Source organism: Pongo abelii, chromosome 19 (assembly GCF_028885655.2).
Source record: "Pongo abelii isolate AG06213 chromosome 19, NHGRI_mPonAbe1-v2.0_pri, whole genome shotgun sequence".
NCBI classification, from domain to species: Eukaryota; Metazoa; Chordata; class Mammalia; order Primates; family Hominidae; genus Pongo; species Pongo abelii.
In genome coordinates, this window is record NC_072004.2 from 70,420,692 (window position 1) to 70,446,290 (window position 25,599).

General features: G+C 46.0%; 1 protein-coding gene across 3 annotated transcripts in view; it reads left to right on the forward strand.

Moving 5' to 3' along the window:
* The first annotated feature begins 1,025 nt into the window (after positions 1-1,025).
* The window catches only part of CASC3 (CASC3 exon junction complex subunit), a 31,992-nt gene continuing 7,418 nt past the window's right edge, over positions 1,026-25,599 (forward strand). For 2 of the 3 annotated variants that reach the window (XM_024234377.3, XM_054546325.2), the window contains exons 1-7: positions 1,026-1,372; positions 1,800-1,827; positions 2,165-2,202; positions 22,325-22,483; positions 22,574-22,725; positions 23,297-23,473; positions 24,359-25,038. In XM_024234377.3, the coding sequence (XP_024090145.3) occupies positions 1,142-1,372; positions 1,800-1,827; positions 2,165-2,202; positions 22,325-22,483; positions 22,574-22,725; positions 23,297-23,473; positions 24,359-25,038 (1,465 nt within the window). In that variant the 5' untranslated portion in view covers positions 1,026-1,141. The remainder of the gene's footprint in view (positions 1,373-1,799; positions 1,828-2,164; positions 2,203-22,324; positions 22,484-22,573; positions 22,726-23,296; positions 23,474-24,358; positions 25,039-25,599) is intronic. The other variant, XM_054546326.2, reaches the window with a different exon arrangement.

A 25,599-nucleotide genomic window follows, 5' to 3' on the forward strand; every position in this document is an offset into this window, starting at 1 on the left:
TGCACTAAAAACGTAGCTCATGCACTTTGTATATCCTTATAATGATCCAAAGAAAACACACTGATTCTTTTCAATGGTGACAAATGCCTTGCCAAAATGAAAGAATTTCCATAAACCTTAAGACGGAAATAATGTCAGGATTTTGAATCAACATCTGTTTCTACTGACCATTTATTTTTAAATAGGTTCTAAAATCCTGACAAGGGCAGCAGCTCATGCCTGTAGTCCCAGCACTTTGGGAGGCTGAGATGAAAGGATCGCTTGATCCCAGCCAGGAGACAAGCCTGGGCAAGAGCGAGACCCCATCTCTACAAAAAACAGAAAAATTAGCCGGGTGTGGTAGTGTGTGCCTGGCAAGGAGGTCACCTGTGCCTGGGAGGTCAAGGCTGCAGTGAGCCGCGCCACTGCACTCCACCCTGGGCAACAGAGTGAGACCCTGCCTCAAAAAAGCCAAAACAAAACCGATAATACTGGCATCATACCAGCCTGCACTTTGGGACAGGTGATGGCTGGGGTGGGAAGAAACCTGAAGAGGAAATGAGAACACAGAGAAAACGCTGCAACAAGAAGTCCTCTGGCTTCACTGCAGATAACTGGTTTCTCCTTCGCCCGTTATCTTAAACCAAGCTGGTGTAGCAAATCTGACGCAGCACTACAGCTTTTAAGATTTACCTTGTTTCGTGATTTTACCAAGCAAAGGAATGCAGTAAATTGACCTGCTTCAAACGTAGGTAGAAGCGAGAAATGGAAACAGAAAACCATGAAACAGCCCCAGTGTTGCAGTGAAGCTGTGACAGGTTGACGCCTTCCACTCGGGAAGCCCAAGATGGCCGGGCCAGGAACCCGGGAAGCTGCTGAAGTCTCAATTCCCCTCGCCCTAGGCCTGCCCAAGGGAAGTCAGAAGCCGCGCCACGCCCCCTTACATCACCGATAGATGTAATCCGGTTCGGCCGCAAACGTGCCGCAGGCCTAGGCCCCACCCCCAGCCCCCCCAGCCCCCCCCCCCCCCCGCCCCAACACACAGCGGGATGGCAGAGCGCCGCACGCGTAGCACGCCGGGACTAGCTATCCAGCCTCCCAGCAGCCTCTGCGACGGGCGCGGTGCGTAAGTACCTCGCCGGTGGTGGCCGTTCTCCGTAAGATGGCGGACCGGCGGCGGCAGCGCGCTTCGCAAGACACCGAGGACGAGGAATCTGGTGCTTCGGGCTCCGACAGCGGCGGCTCCCCGTTGCGGGGAGGCGGGAGCTGCAGCGGTAGCGCTGGAGGCGGCGGCAGCGGCTCTCTGCCTTCACAGCGCGGAGGCCGAATCGGGGCCCTTCATCTGCGGCGGGTGGAGAGCGGGGGCGCCAAGAGCGCTGAGGAGTCGGAGTGTGTGAGTGCGCGCAGACGGGGCGGGGTGGAGACCGGGCGGCGAGCCGGCCGGGGGCGGGGTGTAGGTGATGCTAGGTGTCTGTGTGTTGATAGTAGATACTGGGACTTTTTTTTTGTTTTTGAGAGAAAAGGGGAGTTATCCCAATGCGAGTTTGCATCCGGAGTTCCAAGGAAAGAGGAAAGATTGGGGGTTTCTGGGAGGATGGTAGAGCCGCTGGGGATGGAAAGCGAATGTTTTATTCAGAAATTGGGGCTGGAGGGAAGGAGACCAGACCTGCCTTGGCTACTACTTGTTAAAGATTTACCTATCTCTGTCTCCCTCTCCAACCATTTTGTGCTGAGTCTTCAGCTTTTCACCCACATTTCTTTATTGGGCTCCCCACCTCTGGAAATCACAGAACTAACACATGTCTTCTACTTTCCTTCAGGAGAGTGAAGATGGCATTGAAGGTGATGGTGAGTAGCATCTTTTACCCCATTAGGACAAGAGTTTTTTTTTAACATAAAATCAGGTCATCTATTTCCAACAGTCGACATTCTCACACACTGTCACGGATTTAGGGCCACAGAGTGGCTTTTTGTAGCATAGTGGTTAAGAGCATAGGTTTTAGCAGTATAGTCTTGAGCAAGTTACCCTCTGAGCTTGTTTCTCCTTCTGTAAGTGGGGACTATAATTTTATCCACGTTGTAGGTTGATGTCAGAATTAAATGAGACTCTTAGTCTGACCTATAATAAGTAGCCAAAAAATGTTTCTGGGTTTCTTTTTTTCCACATATTTCTGTTTTATTTCAGCTGTTCTCTCGGATTATGAAAGTGCAGAAGACTCGGAAGTGAGTATGACAGGTTTTTTCCTATGGTATAGATAAGAAATGCATTTTAAAAACGTGTACACACCTTCGTTGCAAACGTACCATGACCTCCGTGTTTATCCTCTTGTGCATTCTTCATTTATACTTCTGAAAAAGTGTTACAGAAGGTCTTGTTCACTTTAGACCTAGGGAAAACTTGGGGCATGCTGTCTCAAGCCACAGGTGTTATACTGTTAGTTGGCTTCTCTTCCTGTCCGAAGAATATGAGGTTCTAAATAAGAGAGTGAGGACATCTTGAAGTCCTCTGAAAGATGTTTGACAGTTTGTTTTATGCAGTGTAGGTTGAGAAGCCAGCCAATTGGATATTTTTTTCCAAATCTATCTGAAGACTTTGAAAGGGTAGGATTCGGAATGTTTTGTGCCAAGAGCATCCATCATTTTATAGGTGGGGATTTTACTGTTTTTAGGAGAAAGTTTCCTGTCTTTTGGATAAACTACTAGAGATGCCATCAGAATAAATGTTTGTTTCCTGGGTTGTTGAGTGGAGTCCTGAGTTCTGGTAATGGGATTATATATAGAGGGAATTGGATGGTGGATCAAAGATTTTGTCTATACATTTTTAGAACTGTTATTACATTTTAGAATCTGTTAAGCCCTTGAGGATGGAATAGTGAACACTATAACAAAATTCCTATCTTTAGAGATCTCACAACTCAATAAGGAAGTCAGACAAACATTCAAGCAATTGTACCACTTGCTGATAGGGGATAGCACTGGGATAGGGCTAAGTAGTGTATTACAGCTGGGTACTGAATCCATCTTGGGCAGTCAGGAAAGATTAAAGAGTTGGCTGGGTAAAATGTGTTCTAGGCAGAGAGAACAACAGTGAAGAAAGCCCACAGGGGCCGGGAGCAGTGGCTCACGCCTGTAATCCGAGCACTTTGGAAGGCTGAGGCAGACGGATCACTTGAGGCCAGGAGTTTGAGACCAGCCTGGCCAACATGGTGAAACCCCATCTCTGGCCGGGCGCGGTGGCTCACGCCTGTAATCCCAGCACTTCGTGAGGCCGAGGCGGGTGGATCACAAGGTCAGGAGATCGAAACCATCCTGGCTAACATGGTGAAATCCCGTCCCTACTAAAAATACAAAAAAAAAAAATTAGCCGGGCGTGGTGGCGGGCGCCTGTAGTCCCAGCTACTCGGGAGGCTGAGGCAAGAAAATGGCATGAACCCGGGAGGCGGAGCTTGCAGTGAGCCGAGATTGCACCACTGCACTCCAGCCTGGGCGACAGAGCAAGACTCCGTCTCAAAAAAAAAAAAAAAAAAAAAAAATCTCTACTAAAAAATACAAAAATTAGCTGGGTGTGGTGATGGATGCCTGTAATCACAGCTACTTGGGAGGCTGAGACATGAAAATCGTTTGATCCCAGGAGATGGAGGTGGCAGTGAGCTGAAGTCATGCCACTGCACTCCTACCTGGGTGATAGAGTGAGACTCTGTCTCAAAAAAATAAATAAATAAATAAAAGAAAGCCCGTAGGGGTACCAAAAAAAAATAGTAATTAGAATGAATAAGATCTAAACCCAGCGCGATGACTCACACCTGTAATCCCAGCACTGTGGGAGGCCAAGGTGGGCCAGTCACTTGAGGCTAGGAGGTTAAGACCAGCCTGGTCAACATGAGAAAACTCCATCTCTACTAAAAATACAAAAATTAGCAGCTCATGGTCACGCATGCCTGTAATTCCAGCTACTCAAGTGGCTGAGGCAGGAGAATCCGTTGAGCCTGGGAGGTGGAGGTGGCAGTGAGCCATAATCACACCGCTGTACTCCAGCCTGGGCAACAGAGCAAGACTTTTGTCTCAGAAAATTTAAAAAATAAGAAAGACTAAGATCTAGAATTTCATATTTGCAACATGGTGCCTACAGTCAACCAGTAACTTATTTATTGTACATTTAAAAATAACTATTGGCTGGGCACAGTGGCTCACGCCTGTAATCCCAGCACTTCGGTAGGCTGAGGTGGGTGGATAACAAGGTCAAAAGATCGAGATCATCCTGGCCAACATGGTGAAATCTCATTTCTACTAAAAATACAAAAATTGGCCGGGTGTGGTTGCATGCCCTTGTAGTCCCAGCTACTCGGGAGGCTGAGGCAGGAGAATCGCTTGAATCCGGGAGGCGGAGGTTGCAGTGAGCCGAAATCATGCCACTGCGCTCCAGTCTGGTGACAGGGTGAGACTCCATCTCAAAAAAAAATTATATATATTAATAAAAGAATGTGATTGAATTGTTTGTGACAAAGGATAAATGCTTGAGGCGATCCATACCCCATTTACCCTTACATGATTATTACACATTGTATATCTATATAAAAATATCTCATGGGCCGGGCTTGGTGGCTCACACCTGTAATCCCAGCACTTTGGGAGGCCGAGGCGGGTGAATCACCTGCGGTCAGGAGTTCGAGACCAGCCTGGCCAACATGGCAAAACCCATTTTCAGTCTCTACTGAAAATAAGAAAAATTAGCTAGGCGTGGTGGCAGGCGCCTGTAATCCCAGCGACTCAGGAGGCTGAGGCAGGAGAATCACTTGAACCCAGGAGGTGGAGGTTGCAGTGAGCCAAGATTGTGCCATTGCACTTCATCCCGGGCAACAAGAGCAAAACTCTGTCTAAAAAAAAAAAAAAATCTCATGTACTGCATAAATATATACCTACTGTGTACTCAACAAAAATTTAAAACTTTCTTTTTCTTTTTTTTTGCTTGAGATGGAGTCTTGCTCTGTAACCCAGGCAAGAGTGCAGTGGCATGATTTTGGCCCACTGCAACCTCCGCCTCCCTGGTTCAAGCGATTCTCCTGTCTCAGCTTCCCAAGTAGCTGGGATTACAGGTGCACACCACCACACCCAGCTAATTTTTGTATTTGTAGTAGAGACGGGGTTTTACCATGTTGGCCAGGCTGGTCATGAACTCGTGACCTCAGGTGATCCGCCCGCCTCAGCTTCCCAAAGTACCGGGATTACAGGTGGATTACAGGTGTGAGCCACTGTGCCCAGCCCTCTTTTTTTTTTTTTTTTTTTTTTTTAAAAGAGGCAGGGTCTCACTCTGTTGCCTAGTCACCTAGGCTGGAGTGCAGTTGTGGGATCACAGCTCACTACAACCTCCAACTGCTGGGTTCAACCAGTCGTCCTGCCTTGACCTCCCAAAGTGCTGAGATTACAAGCATGAGCCACCATACCCAGCCAAAAAAAAAAAAAAATTAAAATTTTTTTTTTTTTTTTTTTTTTTTGAGATGGAGTGTTGCTCTGTTACCCAGGCTGGAGTGCAACGGCTCAATCTCGGCTCACTGCAACCTCTGCCTCCTGAGTTCAAGCGATTCTCCTGCCTCAGCCTCCCGAGTAGCCGGGATTATAGGTGCATGCCACCACGCCCGCCTAATTTTTGTGTTTTTAGTAGAGATGGAGTTTCACCATGTTGGTCAAGCTGGTCTCGAACTGCTGACCTCAGGTGACCTACCCGCCTGGGCCTCCCAAGGTGCTGGGATTACAGGCATGAGCCACCGTGCCACCCATTTTTTTTTGTTTTGTTTTTTAAGACGGAGTCTCACTCCGTTGCCAGGCTGGAGTGCGGTGGTGCAATCTCGGCTCACTGCAGCCTCCGCCCGCCCCGGTTCAAGTGATTTCTCCTGCCTCAGCCTCATGAGTAGCTGGGACTACAGGTGCACACCACCACGCTCAGCTAATTTTTGTATTTTTACTAAAAATACAAAAAGACGGGGTTCCACCATGTTGGCCAGGATGGTCTCCATCTCTTGACGTCGTGATCCACCCACCTCGGCCTCCCAAAGTGCTGGGATTACATGCATGAGCTACTGCGCCTGGCCCAAAATTTTTTTAAAAAGAGAAAAAGCCCAGATAGAGAAGATAGCGAACGTTTGGGAACTTGGGAGTAGTTAGGTGTGACTGGAGCATTGTTGGGACAGGATAGGTATTAGAAATAAAGACAAATTGGTGAGCAGGGGCCACTAATTGGTGAGGTGGGAGGATTGCTTGAGCCTGGGAGGTGGAGGTTGCAGTGAATCAAGATTGTATCACTGTACTCCAGCCTGGGCAACAGAGCAAGACCCTGTCTCAAAAAAAAAAAGTGATGTGATTGGATTTATTTATTCATTTTTTAAATTTTTTATTTACTGTTTTTTTTGTTTTGTTTTTAATTTTTAGTAGAGATGGGGTTTCACTATGTTGGCAAGGCTGGTCTCGAACTCCTGACCTCAAGTGATCCGCCCGTCTTGGTCTTTCAAAGTGCTGGGATTACAAGCAGGAGCCACTATGCTTTGTCTGATTTAAATTTTAAAGAAGTGTTTTTCAGATCCAGAGAACACTTGCATCAGAAAATCCAATTAGCCATTCTCTACTGAAACAGACTCTTGGGAGGGGCGTTGGGGACTCAGACATTTATGTATTAAAGAATATCCCAGGTTGATGCTATGTACTGTAAAATTTGAGGATTCTTTTACAGCAGTTATTTTGTCCGCAGTGAAGAGGAACAAGATCAGAGACAGAAAAGCTAGTTAAGAAAGCTATTGTAGGAATCTAGTTAAGTAGTGAGTGTGGCAGGGAATAAAGTGGTGATAGTGAAAATAGAAGTGGACAGAATTCAGAGTTACAAGTGGTTTTGGGATGGAAAATATTTGCTGCAGTACAGATGCTTTTTGATTTATGGTGTAGTTACATCCCATCCTGGTAAACCCATCATAAGTTCAGAAGTTCAAGATAACTTCTTGGCTAACTTGGAGCAGCAGCTCTCTCTTGCTATCCAGCATCTCGAGAAGTACGATTTCTTTTTTTTTTTCTTTTTTTAAGACAGAGTCTCACTCTATCTCACTCTGCAGTGGCATGATCTCAGCTCACTGCAACCTCTGCCTCCCGGGTTCAAGCGATTCTCGTGCCTCAGCCTCCGGAGTAGCTGGGATTACAGGCGCACGCCACCATGCCTGGCTGATTTTTTTTGTATTTTTAGTAGAGACGGGGATTCATCATGTTGGACAGGCTGGTCTTGAACTCTTGACCTGGTGATCCGCCTGCCTTGGCCTCCCAAAGTGCTGGGATTACAAGCGTGAGCCACAGTGCCTGGCCTCTTTTTTATTTTTTAAAAAATATTTCTAATAGAGATGAGGTCTCTCTATGTTGCCCAGGCTGATCTTGAACTCTTGGACTCAAGGGATCCTCCCACCTTGGCCTCCCAAAGTGCTGGGATTACATGTGTGGTGAGCCACTGCACCCAGCTGAGAAGTACAGTTTCTACTGAACGTTTATGGCTTTCATACCACCATAAAGTCAAAATTATAAGTTGAACCATCATACATCAGGGACCATCTGTAGTCACTAGAGAATGGAAACATTGGAAAAACTGACAGGCAATATGGAATGTTCATTGAGTTTTGGGGATTGTGAATTTATAGCAGCTTACCATTCTATATGTAAGGGAGTTTGGATGTTATCCTAATGGCTAGGAAAGAAGTACCACTGAAGGCTTAAATGTGGAGGATGAATTGTGGGTGAGGCACAAAGGAAGACGAGAGGCAGAAGAGCTGTTTAGAGGTTGTTAGGATAGTCCAAGGAGCATGACGATGGTGCCCCTAAAGAAGGTTCATACTTGTGGGAATGGCAAGATGTGGACAGATTAGAGAGAGATTCTAGTGTTACTAACAACCCCTTCATTGATTGAATGTGGAACCTGAATTAAAGAGTCAAAGGAGGCCAGGTACCGTGGCTCATGCCTGTAATCACAGCACTTTGGGAGGCTGAGGCAGGTGGATTGCTTGAGCCCAGGAGCTTGAGACCCACCTGGGCAACATGGAAAAATCCTGTCTCTACAAAAGAAAAGTAGAAAAAAAAATTATCCGGTCTTGGTGGCGCAGGCTTGTGGTCCCAGCTACTGAGGAGGTTCAGGCAGGAGGATCATCTAAGCCCAGGGAGGTCAAAGCTGTAGAGCTGTGATCACTCCACAGCACTCCAGCCTGGACAACAAAGTGAGACCCTGACTCAGAAAAAGAAAAAGGAGTCAAACGAATGTGCAGGTTGATGAACGGTGTTGAATGGTGTTAACTGTTAAGGAAGGGACCCCAGGAGAAGAGTTCTGGAAGGACAGTGGTGGGTTAGGTTTTGGATGTTTTGAGATCGAGAAGGTGTGGGACTTTTAGGTGGTGATATCTGGTAAATAGTTTTTGATTCCTAATTGCTCATAGCTTTCTGAGTTCTCATTTCATTTTTGAGTTTTTCCAATTCTGATTGATGTTCTTTCATGCCTTATATAATTTTATTAATGTCTTTTTAGCTCATTTTGAAATAGAAGTTGCAATTTTGATATGATATGCGGATGTCTTTCTGGCGTGCTTTCATTGTCTGTGGGAATGCTATTATTTTTTGTTATTATACCTTTATATGGGATTTAACTTCTATATTTTCTGTTCATTTTTATGTAAAATTAGTTTTCCTGGTCTTTTAGAAGGAAGCATGATTTAGAGTAGCTTTTTCTAACGTCACAGAGCTTCTTCTGTTGTTTTTCTGTGGTGGTGAGAAATATGGTGGCTTGCTTTCTGAGATTTGTTGCTTTTGTTCCCTTTCCTAGCTTGTTCTGGACCATCCCTGTCCTACTGAATTTGGTCCTGCTCTCAACAGTTTCTCTTCTAGGAACTCCCTTCTAGGGACAGTGTAGGGCCCTGTCCCCAGAAGGAAGCCCTGGCAGCCAGGTCAGCTTCATCCCTTCAGACCTTTTTTTTTTTTGAGACAGAGTCTTACTCTGTCGCCCAGACTGGAGTGCAGCGGCGCAATCTCAGCTTACCACAACCTCTGTCTCCTGGGTTCAAGTGATTCTCCTGCCTTAGCCTCCCGAGTAGCTGGGACCTCGTGTGCCACCATGCCCAGCTAATTTTTGTATTTTTAGTAGAGATGAGGTTTCACCATGTTTTCCAGGCTGGTCTCGAACTCCTGACTCAGATAATCCACACACCTTGGCCTCCCAAAGTGATGGGATTACAGGCATGAGCCACCGTGCCTGGCCCCCTTGCTAGTTTTAAGTGCTGTTCTCAGTTTTGACTGTTGTGCTTTCCCTTGACTGCCTGTTGATTATTTCAGTGTTCTCCTGTTCTCAGGTCCATTTGCTTTCTCTCTGCTTTCTCCTGTGTGGACACCAGAACTGTACAGGTCCTACAGCTGTTGGTGCTTTGTTATGCACTTACATTTTGGGTCTTGGGGGATACCTGGTAACTTACTTTGTTGCAGTGTTGTCTGAAGGTTTTGGTTTCTTTTTTATTTTTTGAGACAGAGTCTTGCTGTCGCCCAGGCTGGAGTGCAGTGGCTTTGCCTTCCAGGTTCAAGCTATTCTAGTGCCTCAGCCTCTTGCATAGCTGGGATTACAGATGCGTGCCACCATGCCTGGCTAATTTTTGTATTTCTAGTAGAGACGCGGTTTTACCATGTTGGCCAGGCTGGTCTTGAACTCCTGACCTCAGGTGATCCACCCACCTCGACTTCCCAAAGTGTTGGGATTATGGGCGTGAGCCACTGTGTCTGGCCAGGGTTTTGGTTTGGGTCTCGGTTTTGCTGTCCAGAGCTTTCATTCCATGTGGAGATTGGAAGAGAGATAAAACTGTGCCACTGCCATTTTCTGAGAGTCTTCCAAGAATTCTTTTTTTTTTTTTGGCAAGTGGGTCTCCTTATTTTGCCCAAGCTGGGCTTGAACTTGAACTCACAATCCTCATCAGCCTCTTGAATAGCTGAGACAATAGGTTCATGCCACTGTGCCTGGCCAAAAAAACTTGTTAAAGAAATTTGACTGAGGGAAGGCTGAAGAGATGGTAGTTGGAGGGGTAGCTTTGAGATCAAGAGGTGATTTGGTTGTTTTTTAAAACATTAGGAGAGTATCAAATAAGGTCAAAGATTGAAGAAAAGATAAGAAAGGGGGGAAAAAACAGAGAGGGAATAGATAATAATATTGAGTACTGGTATTTTTGACTGAGTATATGAGAAAAAGTAGGAACCAGACAAGGCAAACATCTTCCATTGTAATTACAGAGAAATGGGAAGGAAAGGTATGTGCAAAGGAAGATTAGAAAGGAGGGAAAAGCCGGGTGCAGTGGCTCATGCCTGTAATCCCAGCACTTTGGGAGGCCGAGGCGGGCGGATCATGAGGTCAGGAGATCGAGACCATCCTGGCTAACATGGTGAAACCCCATCTCTACTAAAAATACAAAAAATTAGCTGGGCATGTTGGCGGGCACTCGAGCCTGGGCGACAGAGCGAGACTCCGTCTCAAAAAAAAAAGGAAAAAAAAAAAAGAGGGAATAGATAATAATATTAAGTACTGGTATTCTTGACTAAGTACATGAGAAGATGTAGGAACCAGATCAGAAGTATCTTCCATTGTAATTACAGAGAAGTGGGAAGGAAAGGTATGTGCAAGGGAAGTTAGTGTTCCCTTCTGTGTTTTGTTTTTGTGAAATAGAAGGATAGAGCAGGACAGGCACGGTGGCTCACACCTGTAATCCAAGCACTTTGGGAGGCCAGGGCAGGAGGATTGCTTGAGCCCAGGAATTTGAGACCAATCTGGGCAACAAAGTGGGACCCTCTCTCTACCAAAAATCAACCTGGCGCAGTGATGTGTGCTTATGTCCCAGCTACTTGGGAGCTTGGAGCGGGAGGATCCCTTGAGCCCAGGAGGTCGAGGCCACAGCAAGCTATGATTGCACCACTGCACTCCAGCCTGGGTAACAGTGTGAGACTCTCGAAAAAAAAACAAAATAATGACATCTGCTTCAAAAAGTAAGAGAGAGTGTGTGTGTGTGTGTGTGTGTGTGTGTGTGTGTGTGTTTAACCCCCTTTGGCAATGGAGTAGTCTGTTGTAGGCCTGGAGAAAGCAGACATTTGAATTGATCCAGTTCCAGGCATATGGGAGTGGCAAGAGAATTGGGATGTTACTAGTAGTGATTGAAATGAATGAGCTATGGAGTCTAGGGAGAGAAGAAAGTGAATGTCAGAAAGGACTGATAGGCAGAAGTTAGAAGGATCAAGGGAATGGATGCATTAAGAAATTAGAGACGAGACAGTAAGGAAACAACTAGGAATAAGAGGCATTTTTTTAAAAACTGCATTATTGTGGCAAGGCGCCGAGGCTTATTCCTGTAATCCCAGCACTTTGGGAGGCTAAGGCAGGCGGATCACAAGGTCAGGAGATCGAGATCGTCCTGGCTAACACGGTGAAACCCCGTCTCTACTAAAAATACAAAAAACTTAGTCAGGTGTGGTGGCGGGCACCTGTAGTCCCAGCCACTCAGGAGGCTGAGGCAGGAGAATGGTGTGAACCTGGGAGGCGGAGCTTGCAGTGAGCCGAGATCACGCCACTGCACTCCAGCCTGGGCAACAGAGTGAGACTCCCTCTCAAAAAAAAAAAAGAAAAAGAAAAAAAAAACTGCTTTATTGAGATACAATTCACAGAACGTACAGTTCATTTATTTATAAAGTGCATAATTTAGCCAGGTGCATGCCTCTACTCAGCTACTCAGGAGGCTGAGGCAGGAGGAATGGTCGGCCCAGGAGTTCGAGACCAGCCTGGGCAACATAGTGAGATCTCATCTCTTTTTATTTGTTTGTGTGTTTGTTTTTGAGACAGAGTCTTGCTCTGTCACCAAGTCTGGAGTGCAGTGGCACAGTCTTGGCTCACTGCAACTTGACCCTCTGGGGTTCAAGTGATTCTCATTCGTCAGCCTCCCGGGTAGCTGAGGTTACAGGTATGTGCCATATGCCTGCCTAATTTTTAGTATTTTTAGTAGAGATGGAATTTTGTCATTTTGGCCAGGCTGGTCTCAAACTCCTAGCCTCAAGTGATCTACCCACCTCAGCTTCCCAAAGTGCTGGGATTACAGGCGTAAGTCACCACGCCTGGCCCGTAAGACCTTATCTCTATAAAAAATAAAAAATTTAGCCAGGCGTGGTGGCGTGCACCTGTAGTGCCAGCTACTTGGCAAGCTTAGGCAGGAGAATTGTTTGAGCCCAGAAGGTCAAGGCTGCAGGGAGCTGTGATCACACCACTGCACTCCAGCTTGAGTAACAGAGTGAGACCTTCATCTCAAAAAAAAAAAAAAAAAAAAAAAAAAAAAAAGGAAGAAACCCAGTTCTCCCATCCTTCCCGTAGCCTTAAGCAACTGCAAATCTACTTTCTGTCTCTGTTGATTTTCCTATTCTGGCCTTTCATATGAATGGAATTATGTAATATGTAGATTTATGTGTCTGGCCTCTTTCAGTATAATGTTTTCATCTGACTTGTAGCATGTATCAGTACTTCATTCCTTCTTTCTGCCTCCCCACCCCAGCTTTATTGAGGTATAACTCACAAATAAAAATTGTATACATTTAACACATACAATGTGGTGTCTTGCTATATGTGTACATTGTGGAGTACCACAGTTAAGCTAATTAACATATCTGTCACCTCACATAGTTAACCTTTTTGTATGTGTGTGATGAGAACACTGAAGAGCTACTCTCTCAGCACATTTCAAGTTTACACTATGTTATTTATTTTTATTTTACATGGTTTAAAAAGAGACAGAACCTTTGTCACCCAAGCTGGAGTTCAGTGATGCAGTTATAGCTCACTGCAACCTCAAACTCCTGGGCTTAAGCGATCCTCCCACCTCAGTCTCCTCAATAGCTGGGACTACAGGCGTGCACTACCATGCCCAGCTAATTTTATTGATTTGTTTTTATTTTTATTTTTATTTTTGAGACGGAGTTTCGCTCTTGTTGCCCAGGCTGGAGTGCAGTGGCATGATCTCAGCTCACTGCAGCCTCCGCCTCCTGGGTTCAAGCGGTTCTCCTGCCTAAGCCTCTCAAGTAGCTGGGATTACAGTCATGCGCCACCAAGCCCAGCTAATTTTGTATTTTTAGTAGAGATGGGGTTTCTCCATGTTGGTCAGGCTGGTCTTGAGCTCCCAACCTCAGGTGATCCACCTGCTCGGCCTCTCAAAGTGCTGGGATTACAGGGATGAGCCACTGTGCCCGGCCGCCCAGCTAATTTCTAAACAAATTTTTTGTAGAGGCAAAGAATTGCTGTATTGCCCAGGCTAGTCTTGAACTCAGCTTCAAGCAGTCCTCCAGCCTCAGCTTCCCAAAGTATTAGGATTACAGGCATGAGCCACCATGCCTGGCCAAGTATACAGTACGCTATTATTATTATTATTTTAGACGGAGTCTTGCTCTGTCGCCCAGGCTGGAGTGCGGTGGTACAATCTCAGCTCACTGCAATCTTTGCCTCCCAGGTTCAAGCAATTCTCCTGCCTCAGCCTCCTGAGTAGTTGGGATTACAGGCGCCCACCACCACGCCCGGCTAATTTTTTTATTTTTAGTAGAGACAGGGTTTCACAGCCCAGAGACAGCCCAGGCTGGTCTCGAACTCCTGACCTCGTGATCTGCCCACCTCGGCCTCCCAAAGTGCTGGGATTACAGGTGTGAGCCACCACGCCCGACCAGTACGTTATTAACTATGGTTACCATGCTGTACATTAGGTCTCCAGAACTTATAACTGAAATTTTATATCCTCTTACCATGATCTCATTTTCGCTACCCTTAAGCCCCAGACAACCCCCTTCCTACTCTCTGTTTCTGTGAGTTTGACTTGAGATCATGTGGTGGTTATCTTTCTGTGTCTAGCTTATTTTACTTAGTGTAGTTCCCTCTAGGTTCATCCATTTGTTGTCACAAATGTCAAAATTTTTTTTTTAGGGCAGAATTAGATTCCATTGTTTGTGTGTTCCACATTTTCTTTATCCATTCACCCAACAACAGACACGAGTTATTTCCATAGCATATTTCCATCTTTTGGTTATTATGAATAATTCTTCTACAAACATTAGTGTACACGTTTTTATGGGGACATATGTTTTCACTTCTCTTTGACTATGTACCTAGGAATGGAATTGCTGAGTCATGTGGTAACTCTGTAATCATTTGAGGAACCAGAACCGCCATACTGTTTCCAAGGTGCTGCACCATTTTACGTGACTAACAGCAGTGTATGAGGGTTCCAGTTTCTCCATATCCTTAACAGCACTTGTGTTATTTACCCAGGTGCATGCCTGTACTCTGAGCTACTCAGGAGGCTGTGGCAGGAAGATTTCTTGGGCCCAGGAGTTCGAGACCAGCTTGGGCAACATAGACCTCTAAAATTTTTTTTTTTGGCCGGGCACGGTGGCTCACGCCTATAATCCCAGCACTTTGGGAGGCCGAGTCAGACGGATCACTTGAGATCAGGAGTTCGAGACCAGCCTTGCTAACATGGCGAAACCTTGTCTCTGCTAAAAATGCAAAAATTAGCCAGGCACTGTGGCACGCGCCTGTAATCCCAGCTACTCAGGAGGCTGAGGCATAAGAATCACTTGAACCCGGGAGGTAGAGGTTGCAGTGAGCCGATTTGATTCTAGATGTCCTATTAGAGATGAGATGTTCTCTCATTCTGATTTGCGTTTCCCTGATGACTAATGATGCTGAGCGTTTTTTTTTGGTGCTTATTGGCCATTTGTGTACCTTCCTTGGAGAAATGACTATTCAGATACCTAGGCCATTTTTTTAAAATTTATTTTTAATTATTGTTTTTATTTTTTTAGAGACAAGTTCTTGCTATATTATACAGAGTGGTCTCAAACTCCTGGGCTCAAGCAGTCTTCCCACCTCAGCCTCCTCAGTAGTTGGGGACTATAGGCATCAACCACCACACTTGATCTTTGCCCCAAGTAGCTGGGATTACAGGTGTGTGCTGCCATGCCCGGCTAATTTTTGTATTTTTAGTAGAGATGAGGTTTTGCCATGTTGGCCAGGCTGATCTTGAACTCCTAACCTCAGGTGATCTGCCCACTTCAGCCTCCCAAAGTGCTGGGATTACAGGTGTGAGCCACCGCGCTTGGCCATTTTTTTTTTTTTTTTAGTTGAGATGTCAGAGTTCTCTATATATTCTGTATTCTAGATGTAAGTCCCTTATCAGATATGATTTGCAAATATGTGTTCCCTTTCTGTGGATTGTTCACTTTCTTTATAGTGTTCTTTCAAGCACAAAGGTTTTAGTTTTGATGAAGCCTGGTTTATGTTTTTCCTTTTGTTGCAGATGCTTTTGGTGTTAGGTATCTAAGAGTCATTTGCCAAACTGAGAGTCATGAGTATTTACTCCTATGTTTTCTTCTAAGAGTTTTGTAGTTTCAACCCTTAAATTTAGGTCTTTGATTTCATTTTGAGTTAGTTTTTATATGTGGGGTAAAGTAAGGGTCTAACTTCATTCTTTTTTTTTTTTTGAGATGGAGTCTCGCTCTTTGGCCCAGGCTGGAGTGCAGTGGCGCTATCTAGGCTCACTGCAAGCTCTGCCTCCTGGGTTCATGCCATTCTTCTGCCTCAGCCTCCCGAGTGGCTGGGACTATAGGTGCCCACCACCATGCCCAGCTGATTTTTTGTATTTTTAGTAGAGATTGGGTTTCACCGTGTTAGCCAGGATGATCTCGATCTCCTGACCTCGTGATCTACCTGTCTTGGCCTCCCAAAATGCTGGAATTACAGGCGTGAGCCACTGCGCCCGGCCAACTTCATTCTTTTGCATGTGATGATTTTGGTCAAGGACTCGGGTATTTATACGTAAGGTTTTATTTTGTTTTGTTTTGTTTTGTTTTGAGATGGAGTCTCATTCTGTCACCCAGGCTGGAATGCAGTGGCGCTATCTTGGCTCACTGCAACCTCCGTCTCCCGGGTTCAAGCGATTCTCCTGCCTCAGCCTCCCGGGTGGCTAGGATTACAGGCATGAGCCACCATGCTCAGCTAATTATATTTAAGGTTTTGAAAGTGGAGCAGTTTTACTTATAATAAAGCATAGCAGTTCTAGGTAAGACTGGTTTGGAGTGCAGCCATGGAAATGGATGGCTGAAGTGCAGGTGAAGACTGACCTCAGTGCTAAAGTCTTCCCATCAACGACAGGCCTGTGGCCTCGGAGGAGCCGGGGTTTATTAAAATGAGGCTAGAGGAGTTAGATCTGGAAGAGACATTGAGAATAAGGATACCAACTCCATCTCTTAGTCTGAAATATGTGGGAAGTAGAAGAATGAGCTAAAACTTCTGTATTAGAATTTTTCAAAGGAACAGTTCCTTCAGGGTAGAGCTAGTAAGAATTGGAAAGAGTACACTGAAGTGGTGGGTGATATAGGGGAGTTTGTCTCTTCTGGAAAAAGGTTTTGATGACATCCCTTTGCCAAAGCAGTGTGACCGTGTGGTAGCACCTTGGCTTCAGTTAGACTAAGCTTTGACTAATTTGGAGCCTCCTCAGCACTATGCTATTTGTATCTGTTCTGCCCTGGAAACAAAATTAGTTTTTCACTTAAAATAAAGTTGCCTTATTTGACATCCTACCACAGATCAGAGGGTGGAGCATAAAACAAGATTTCCTTATTAATCATGTGATAATACTATTTAAAGGTATTTGAATTAAGTCAGTACGTGTGTGTAGGGAGATGGAGAATTAAAGTCACATACACCAAGTTATTGTAATTTCTGCTTGAAAATCTTCAGGGAACATAGGATCAAGGAAAGAACTGAATGATTGCCACCTACCCATCCTAGTCTTGAGGAGGAAAACTTCATGTAATTAAGGGAAATGGGAAGAATCAATGGTGCTCGGTTGTTAAAAAGCTATAGGTAAAGGCTTGATTCTGATAGTGTGGGTATAGTCAGTCTCCCTCTATTCTGTTACCTTTCTGAGAGTTCTAACCCAAAACACTCAAGGCCAAAATAGTTGACCTTTGAACGGCCGGGCACGGTGGCTCATGCCTGTAATCCCAGCATTTTGGGAGGCCGAGACAGGCGGATCACGAGGTCAGGAGATCGAGACCATCCTGGCTAACACGATGAAACCCCGTCTCTACTAAAAATACAAAAAAAAATTAGCCGGGCGTGGTGGCGGGCTCCTGTAGTCCCACCTACTTGGGAGGCTGAGGCAGGAGAACGGCATGAACCCGGGAGGCGGAGCTTGCAGTGAGCCGAGATCGAGCCATTGCACTCCAGCTGGGGCGACAGAGTGAGACTCTGTTTCAATAAAAAAAAAAAAAAAAAAAAAAAGTTGACCTTTGGACAACATGGGAGTTAAGAGTGCCTATCCTGTCTGGGTACAGTCACTCATGCTTCTAATCCGAGCACTTTAGTGGGCCAAGGCAGGATGATCACTTGAGTCCAAGGGTTTGAGACTAGCCTGGGCGAGAAAGCAAGACTTTGTCTCTACAAAAAAAAGGACAAAAATTAGCTGGGCACGATGGCACATGCCTGCAGTCCCAGCTACTCAAGAGGCTGAGGCAGGAGGATCACTCGAGCCCAGGAGTCTGAGGCTGCAGCAAGCCATGATCACACCACTACACTCTACCCTGAGTGATACAGCGAGACCCCATCTGTTAAAAAAATAAAAGGGGGTTGGCCGGGCATGGTGGCTCACACCTGTAATCCCAGCACTTTGGGAGGCCGAGGCGGGTGGATCACGAGGTCAGGAGATCGAGACCATCCTGGCTAACACGGTGAAACCCTGTCTCTACTAAAAATACAAAAAATTAGCCAGGTGTGGTGGCGGGCGCGTGTAGTCCCAGCTACTCGGGAGGCTGAGGCAGGAGAATGGCGTGAACCTGGGAGGCAGAGCTTGCAGTGAGCTGAGATTGCACCACTACACTCCAGCCTGGACGACAGCGAGACTCCGTCTCAAATAAATAAATAAATAAATAAATAAATAAATAAAAAGGGGCTGGGCGTGGTGGCTCATGCCTGTAATCCCAGCAACTCAGGAGGCCGAGGTGGGCGGCTTGCCTGAGCTCAGGACTTTGAGACCAGCCTGGGCAACATGGTGAAACCCTATCTCTACTAAAAGTACAAAAATTAGCCGGGAATGGTGGCATACGCCTGTAGTTCCTGCTACTCAGGAGGCTGAGGCATAAGAATTGCTTGAACCCAGGAGGTGGAGGTTGCAGTGAGCTGAGATCGCGCCATTGCACTCCAGCCTGGGCGACAGAGCGAGACTCTGTCTCCAAAATAAATAAATAATAAATATAAAGGACACCTATCCCTGTTGCAGTAAGAATTCCAAGTATAACTTTTGACTCCCCCAAAACTTAACTACTAAGTCAACTGGAAGCCTTACCAATAACATAAACAGTCAGTGAATATGTATTTTGTATTTTATGTGTATTACGTACTGTACTCTTACAATGAAGCTAGAGAAAAGAAAATGTTATTAAGAAATCATTCCCTATTAAGGAAACATACTATTCAGTGGAAGTGGATCATCATAAAGGTCTTCATCATCTTTGCATTGAGTAGACTTCAGAAGAGGAGGGGTTGATCTTGCTGCCTTGGGTGACAGAGGCAGTGGAAGGAGAGGCAGGCATACTCGCTGTAACTTCTATTGAAAAAAAAATTTGTGTAGAAGTGGACCTGAGTAGTTCAAACCCGTTGTTCCAGCGTCAACTATACCCAGATGCTGAGCAGGGAAAAAAGAGGAAGAGGGATTAATTGGCTTGTCTGGACCAATCAGGCTGACTCAGCTCTATTTGAAGAGATGGCAGAAACTTAGAGTTTGAGAGTTTCTTAATCAGGAATTCAGGAATCTCACATTGAGCCTCTTTGACCAGATTATTGGGGCCAGCCTGGGTCTTGAGTGACAGGGCAGTCTGGTTCAGTTCAAGTATCAGACCCAGTAGGAGAGTGAGAGACCAGTGTGCATACATCTACCAGGTTTCAAATGTAACCCACCAATGAGGACTAGACCACCTTTCCTTGAACCCATTTCTCTGTGTTCTCGTAGGCCTCCCTAGCCATAGCTCTGCCTCCTTAGGTCCAAATCTGGGGAGGACAAGGAGAGGAGAGTAACCCTATTCTGAAGCCAGTTCCCTTATCATGAACCTTAGCTGCTGCCTTTGCCTACCTAGAACTAGCCACACGTCCATTTCCTGGCCCTTTCTAATGGCCTAATCCTTTGTGTGTAGACCCAGCACTTTCTCTGTCATGAACAGTGTTATCCAATCTTGATGTGGTAAAAGAGGGAAGAAGATAGTAAAAAGAGAGAGAGAGCACTTGGACTAATTTTTTTCATTTCTGAAATGCGATGGTTGTACAAGTTGTCCTTTAATATTTTTTAGGTCAAATTTTTGTAATTATGTGATTCTGGATAGTTTCTGGCTGCAGGAATTTTCTGCTGCGGAAAACTAGTACTCATAGGCATAAAAAAAAGTAAGCTACTATTTTCCAACTTGAGGATAAGTGCATTGGGAAATCATGGAGTCATTATCAAGAGTTTGCACATCTGGTTGGGCGCAGTGGCTCATGCCTGTAATCCTAGCACTTTGGGAGGCTGAGGCAGGAGGTTCGCTTGAGCTCAGAAGTTTCAGACCAGCCTGGGTAATGTGGTGAAACTCTGTCTCTACAAAAAATACAAAAATTAGTTGGGCATAGTGGTGTACATCTGTAGTCCCAGCTACTTGTGGGGGCTGAGGTGGGAGGATTACTTGAGCCCAGGAAGTCAAGGCTATAGTCAGTTGAGATCACACCACTGCACTCCAGCCTGGGCGACAGAGTGAGACCCTGTCTCAAAAAAGAGTTTGCACATCTACTCATTCAGTTCTCATTATCTATAGACTAAAATATACATCTCCCCCCTTATGTACTACTATTTTTGAATATATGTAAATTAATAAAATGTAAACTGAAAGTGTTATTGAATGTATAACAGTTCGTTGTTTTTTGTTTGTTTTTGAGACAGTCTCTGTTGTCCAGGTTGGAGTGCAGTGGTGCGATCTTGGTTCACTGCAACCTCTGCCTCCGAGGTTAAAGTGATTCTCCTGCCTCAGCCTCCTGAGTAGCTGGGACTACAGGCACGCACGCATCAGTTTGTTGTGTTTTTTTTTTTTTTTGGAGACAGGATCTCGCTCTGTTGCTAAGACTGGAGTGCAGTGGCACAATTATGGCTTACTGCAACCTCTACCTCCTGGGCTGAAATGATCTCACACCTCAGCCTCCCAAGTTGCTGGGACTATAGGCGCACGCTACCATTCCTGGCGAATTTTTTTTTTTTTTTTGACAGGGTCTCACTCTTTCGCCCAGGCTGGTATCAGTGGTGCAATCTTGGCTCACTGCAACCTCCACCTCCTGGGTTTAAGCAATTCTCTTGCCTCAGCCTCCCGAATAGCTGGGATTACAGATTCATGCCACCATGTCTGGCTGATTTTTGTATTTTTAGTAGAGACAGGGTTTCACCATGTTGGCCAGGCTGGTCTCAAACTCCGGATCTCGAGTGATCCACCTAACCTCGGCCTCCCAGAGTGTTGGGATTACAGGCGTGAACCACTACATCCAGCCTAGCAGTTGTTTGTCATTGTATGTTTTCTCAGTGAATATCTCATGGGGATCCATGAAAATTTTTAGATCCTAAAAAGGGGTCCACATAATCAAAAAGGTTGGGAATTTCTGCTCTAAGCCATTTTGAGATGGGAGAGTTCACAACTTAAGTCAAAGTATATTTATTAGGCACTGCATGTTTAAGAGGCAATTCATGGGCCAGGTACAGTGTTCATGCCTGTAATCCCAGCCCTTTGGGAGGCCAAAGGAGGAGGATTGCTTGAACTCAGGAGTTTGAGAACTGCCTAGGCAACATAGCGAGACCTCGTCTCTACTAAAAATAAAAAAAGTCAGCCGGCTGTGGTGGCATGTGCCTGTAGTCGCAGCTACTTGGGAGGCTGAGGTGGGAGGATCACTTGAGTCCAGGAGATTGAGATTGCAGTAAGCCATGATTGTGCCACTGCACTCCTGGGCAACAGAGCAAGACCCTGTCTCAAAACAGAAAAAAAAAAAAGATAATTCATGGAGAGAGAAATTATCAAGGAAGATTAAGCTCCTCTTATATGTTAGGTATTGTATAGTAAGTCTCCCTTCCATTCTTATCCTCTGGGCCCATTAGAGGCTGCTGCTGTTTTTTTGTTTTTTTGAGATGGAGTTTTGCTTTTGTCACCCAGGCTGGAGTGCAGTGGCATAATCTTGGCTCACTGCAACCTCCACCTCCCGGCTAATTTTTGTATTTTTAGTAGAGACAGGGTTTCACCATGTTGGCCAGGCTGGTCTCGAACTCCTGACCTCAAGTGATCTGCCTGCCTCGGCCTCCCAGAGCGCTGGGATTACAGGTGTAAGCCACTGCGCCCAGCCTGCCACTTTTAATAATTCTTGCATGTGTTCCAGGAATACTTATGTGGATATATATGTATGTATGTGTGTATTTTTTTTAATGTGATATTTTTAAAATAGTGTCTTTTTTTTATTATTACTATTTTTTGCGACAGAGCCTTGCTCTGTCGCCCAGACTGAAGTGCAGTGGCGCGGTCTCTGCTCACTGCAACCTCTGCCTCCCTGGTTCAAACGATTTTCCTGCCTCAGCCTCCCGAGTAGCTGGGATTACAGGTGCCTACCACCACGTGCGGCTAATTCTTGTATTTCTAGTAGAGATGGGGTTTTGCCATGCTGGCCAGGTTGGTCTCGCACTCCTGACTGCAGGTGATCTGCCTGTGTCGGCCTCCCAAAATGTTGGGATTACAGGCGTGAGTCACTGTGCTCGGCCAAAATAGGATCTGTATCTTCTAGAAATATGGGTAAGAATATCGATTTGTTTGCTTTTCAGTTCTATGTTGTACTAAAAATTTATCGATAAATGTATTCCTAAAGAGTAGAAAATTGAGATGCAGCCAGGCACGGTGGCTCACGCCTATAAACCCAGCACTTTGGGAGGCCAAGGCGGGCAGATCACGAAGTCAGGAGTTCAAGACCAGCCTGGCTAACATGGTGAAACCTGGTCTCTACTAAACATACAAAAATTAGCCAGGCGCGGTAGTGGGCGCCTATAATCCCAGCTACTTAGGAGGCTTAGGCAGGAGAATTGCTTGACCCCTGGAGGCAGAGGTTACAGTGAGCTGAGATTGCGCCACTGCATTCCAGCCTGGATGACAGAGACTCTGTTTTGGGGTTGGGGGCAGTGGTGGGAATTAAAATGCACCATTCAGATCTTATGTGCATCGCTGACAGGGAAACTTTTTTCAGGGTGAAGAAGGTGAATACAGTGAAGAGGAAAACTCCAAAGTGGAGCTGAAATCAGAAGCCAATGATGCTGTTAATTCTTCAACAAAAGAAGAGAAGGGAGAAGAAAAACCTGACACCAAAAGCACTGTGACTGGAGAGAGGCAAAGTGGGGACGGACAGGTTAGTACATTCCACAGTCCTCCATTTTAGAGGCTGGAATAGAGATTCTTGAGGCTTGAAAGAGTAAGGATCCCTTTATCTGTCCTCTAGGAGAGCACAGAGCCTGTGGAGAACAAAGTGGGTAAAAAGGGCCCTAAGCATTTGGATGATGATGAAGATCGGAAGAATCCAGCATACATACCTCGGAAGGGGCTCTTCTTTGAGCATGATCTTCGAGGGCAAACTCAGGAGGAGGAAGTCAGGTAAAAGCCACTTGCTGTTGCTGCTGTCTAACATGTATTTTAGACATGTAGGCCAGGTACTTTGATTTGCCTATATTTCATTAATACAGCATTTTAAGATAAGTATTATGATTATCCTTATCATACAAATGAGGAAAGTAGGCTTAGAATATTTGGTAACTCTTGGTGAGGCAGCTAAGATACAGACCTAGGGCAGTTTGTTTCCAGAACTCATCTTCTCTTAATTATTATACTTTTGCTTTTCTTAGTCTGAGGTGTAAGCCCTCTGAGAAGTGAAATACTTGCATAGGCTGCCTTTTAGGAGAAAGGAGATGTTTCAAAGGTACTGAATGGCATGAAATGAAGTCTTTTTCTCATTTCTGTGTCTGTTGTATTTGAGCCCAGCAGGCCCCTGAGGTTCTGTGATTCACACTTGCTTCGGGGAGGCCTGTTTTTTATAATCTCTTTGGGATGATGAGGAGACTACATAAAGTTCCTATTGTCCCCCTGCCTGCCTGACCCATTTTGTTCAAGAACATCTCTACTTGGAGAATTCTGCTGACCCAAGACACTTTTCCTTCATTTTATCCAGACCCAAGGGGCGTCAGCGAAAGCTATGGAAGGATGAGGGTCGCTGGGAGCATGACAAGTTCCGGGAAGATGAGCAGGCCCCAAAGTCCCGACAGGAGCTCATTGCTCTTTATGGTTATGACATTCGCTCAGCTCACAATCCTGATGACATCAAACCCCGAAGAATCCGGAAACCCCGGTGAGGACATTTTAGAACATAGACCGGGCTGGGCATGGTGGCTTACGGTGGCTTACACCTGGAATCCCAGCACTTTGGGAGGCTGAGGCAGGAAGATTGCTTGAGGCCAGGAGTTCAAGACCAGCCTGGGGAACATAGTGAGACCCTGTCTCCAAAAAAAAAGAAAAAAAGGAAAAAAAATGGAGCGTGGACTATTGATGTGTTTTAGAAAGAACTCTCTTTGCTTTTCTTTTTATTTATTTATTTATTTAAGACAGAGTCTCGCTATGTTGCCTAGGCTGGAGTGCAATGGCATGTTCTCGGCTCACTGCAACCTCCACCTCTTGGGTTGAAGTGATTCTCCTGCTTCAGCCTCCTGAGTAGCTGGGATTACAGGCGCGTACTATCGCGATCGGCTAATTTTTGTATTTTTAGTAGAAATGGGGTTTCGCTATGTTGGCCAGGCTGGTCTCGAACTCCTGGCCTCAAGTGATCTGCCTGTCTCGATCTCCCAAAGTGCTGGGATTACAGGCCTGAGCCACCGTGCCTAGCCTCCTTTTGTTAATTTCTTTTTTTTTTTTTTCGAGACGGAGTCTTGCTCTATGGCCCAGGCTGGAGTGCAATGGCACGATCTCGGCTCACTGCAACCTCCGCCTCCCGGGTTCAAGGGATTCTCCTGTCTCAGCCTCCTGAGTAGTTTGGGATTACAGGCGCCCGCCAACACACCCGGCTAATTTTTGTATTTTTAGTAGAGATGGGGTTTCACCATGTTGGTCAGGCTGGTCTCGAACTCCTGACCTCGTGATCCACCCGCCTCGGCCTCCCAAAGTGCTGGGATTACAGGCGTGAGCCATCGCGCCCGGCCATGTTAATTTCTTAACAGTTTCTTCATTCCATTTTTTGTAGATATGGGAGTCCGCCACAAAGAGATCCAAACTGGAATGGTGAGCGGCTAAACAAGTCTCATCGCCACCAGGGTCTTGGGGGCACCTTACCACCAAGGACATTTATTAACAGGAATGCTGCAGGTACTGGCCGTATGTCTGCACCCAGGAATTATTCTCGATCTGGGGGCTTCAAGGAAGGTCGTGCTGGTTTTAGGCCTGTGGAAGCTGGTGGGCAGCATGGTGGCCGGTCTGGTGAGACTGTTAAGCATGAGATTAGTTACCGGTCACGGCACCTAGAGCAGACTCCTGTGAGGGATCCATCTCCAGAAGCAGATGCTCCAGTGCTTGGCAGTCCTGAGAAGGAGGAGGCAGCCTCACCAGCTGCTGCTCCTGATGCTGCACCACCACCCCCTGATAGGCCCATTGAGAAGAAATCCTATTCCCGAGCAAGAAGAACTCGAACCAAAGTTGGAGATGCAGTCAAGCTTGCAGAGGAGGTGCCCCCTCCTCCTGAAGGACTGATTCCAGCACCTCCAGTCCCAGAAACCACCCCAACTCCACCTACTAAGACTGGGAACTGGGAAGCTCCAGTGGATTCTACTACAGGTGGACTTGAGCAAGATGTGGCACAACTAAATATAGCAGAACAGAGTTGGAGTCCGGGGCAGCCTTCTTTCCTGCAACCACGGGAACTTCGAGGTAGGTATCATAGGATTGGTGGCTAGCTTTTTTCCCCTTTGCGTCATCAGGTTTAGGGGCATGGGACTTCTGTCTCGGGAATGTGGTGTCTGACAAATGTCTACTTTTTCTTTTTTTTTTTGAGACAGAGTCTCACTCTTTTGCCCAGGCTGGAGTGCAGTGGCGCGATTTTGGCTCACTGCAACCTTCGCCTCCCAGATTTAAGTGATTCTCCTGCCTCAGCCTCCTGAGTAGCTGGGGTTACAGGCGCACACTACCATGCCCACCTAATTTTTTTTTTGTATTTTTATTTATTTATTTGTTTTGAGATGGAGTCTTGCTCTGTTGCCTAAGCTAGATGCAGTGGCGTGATCTTGGCTCACTGTAATCTCTACCTCCGGGTTCAAGTGATTCTCCTGCCTCAGCCTCCCGAGTAACTAGGAGTATAGGCGGGCACCACCACGCTGGGCTAATTTTTGTATTTTTAGTAGAGACAGGGTTTCACCATGTTGGCCAGAATGGTCTCGATCTCTTGACCTCGTGATCTGCCCACCTTGGCTTCCCAAAGTGCTGGGATTACAG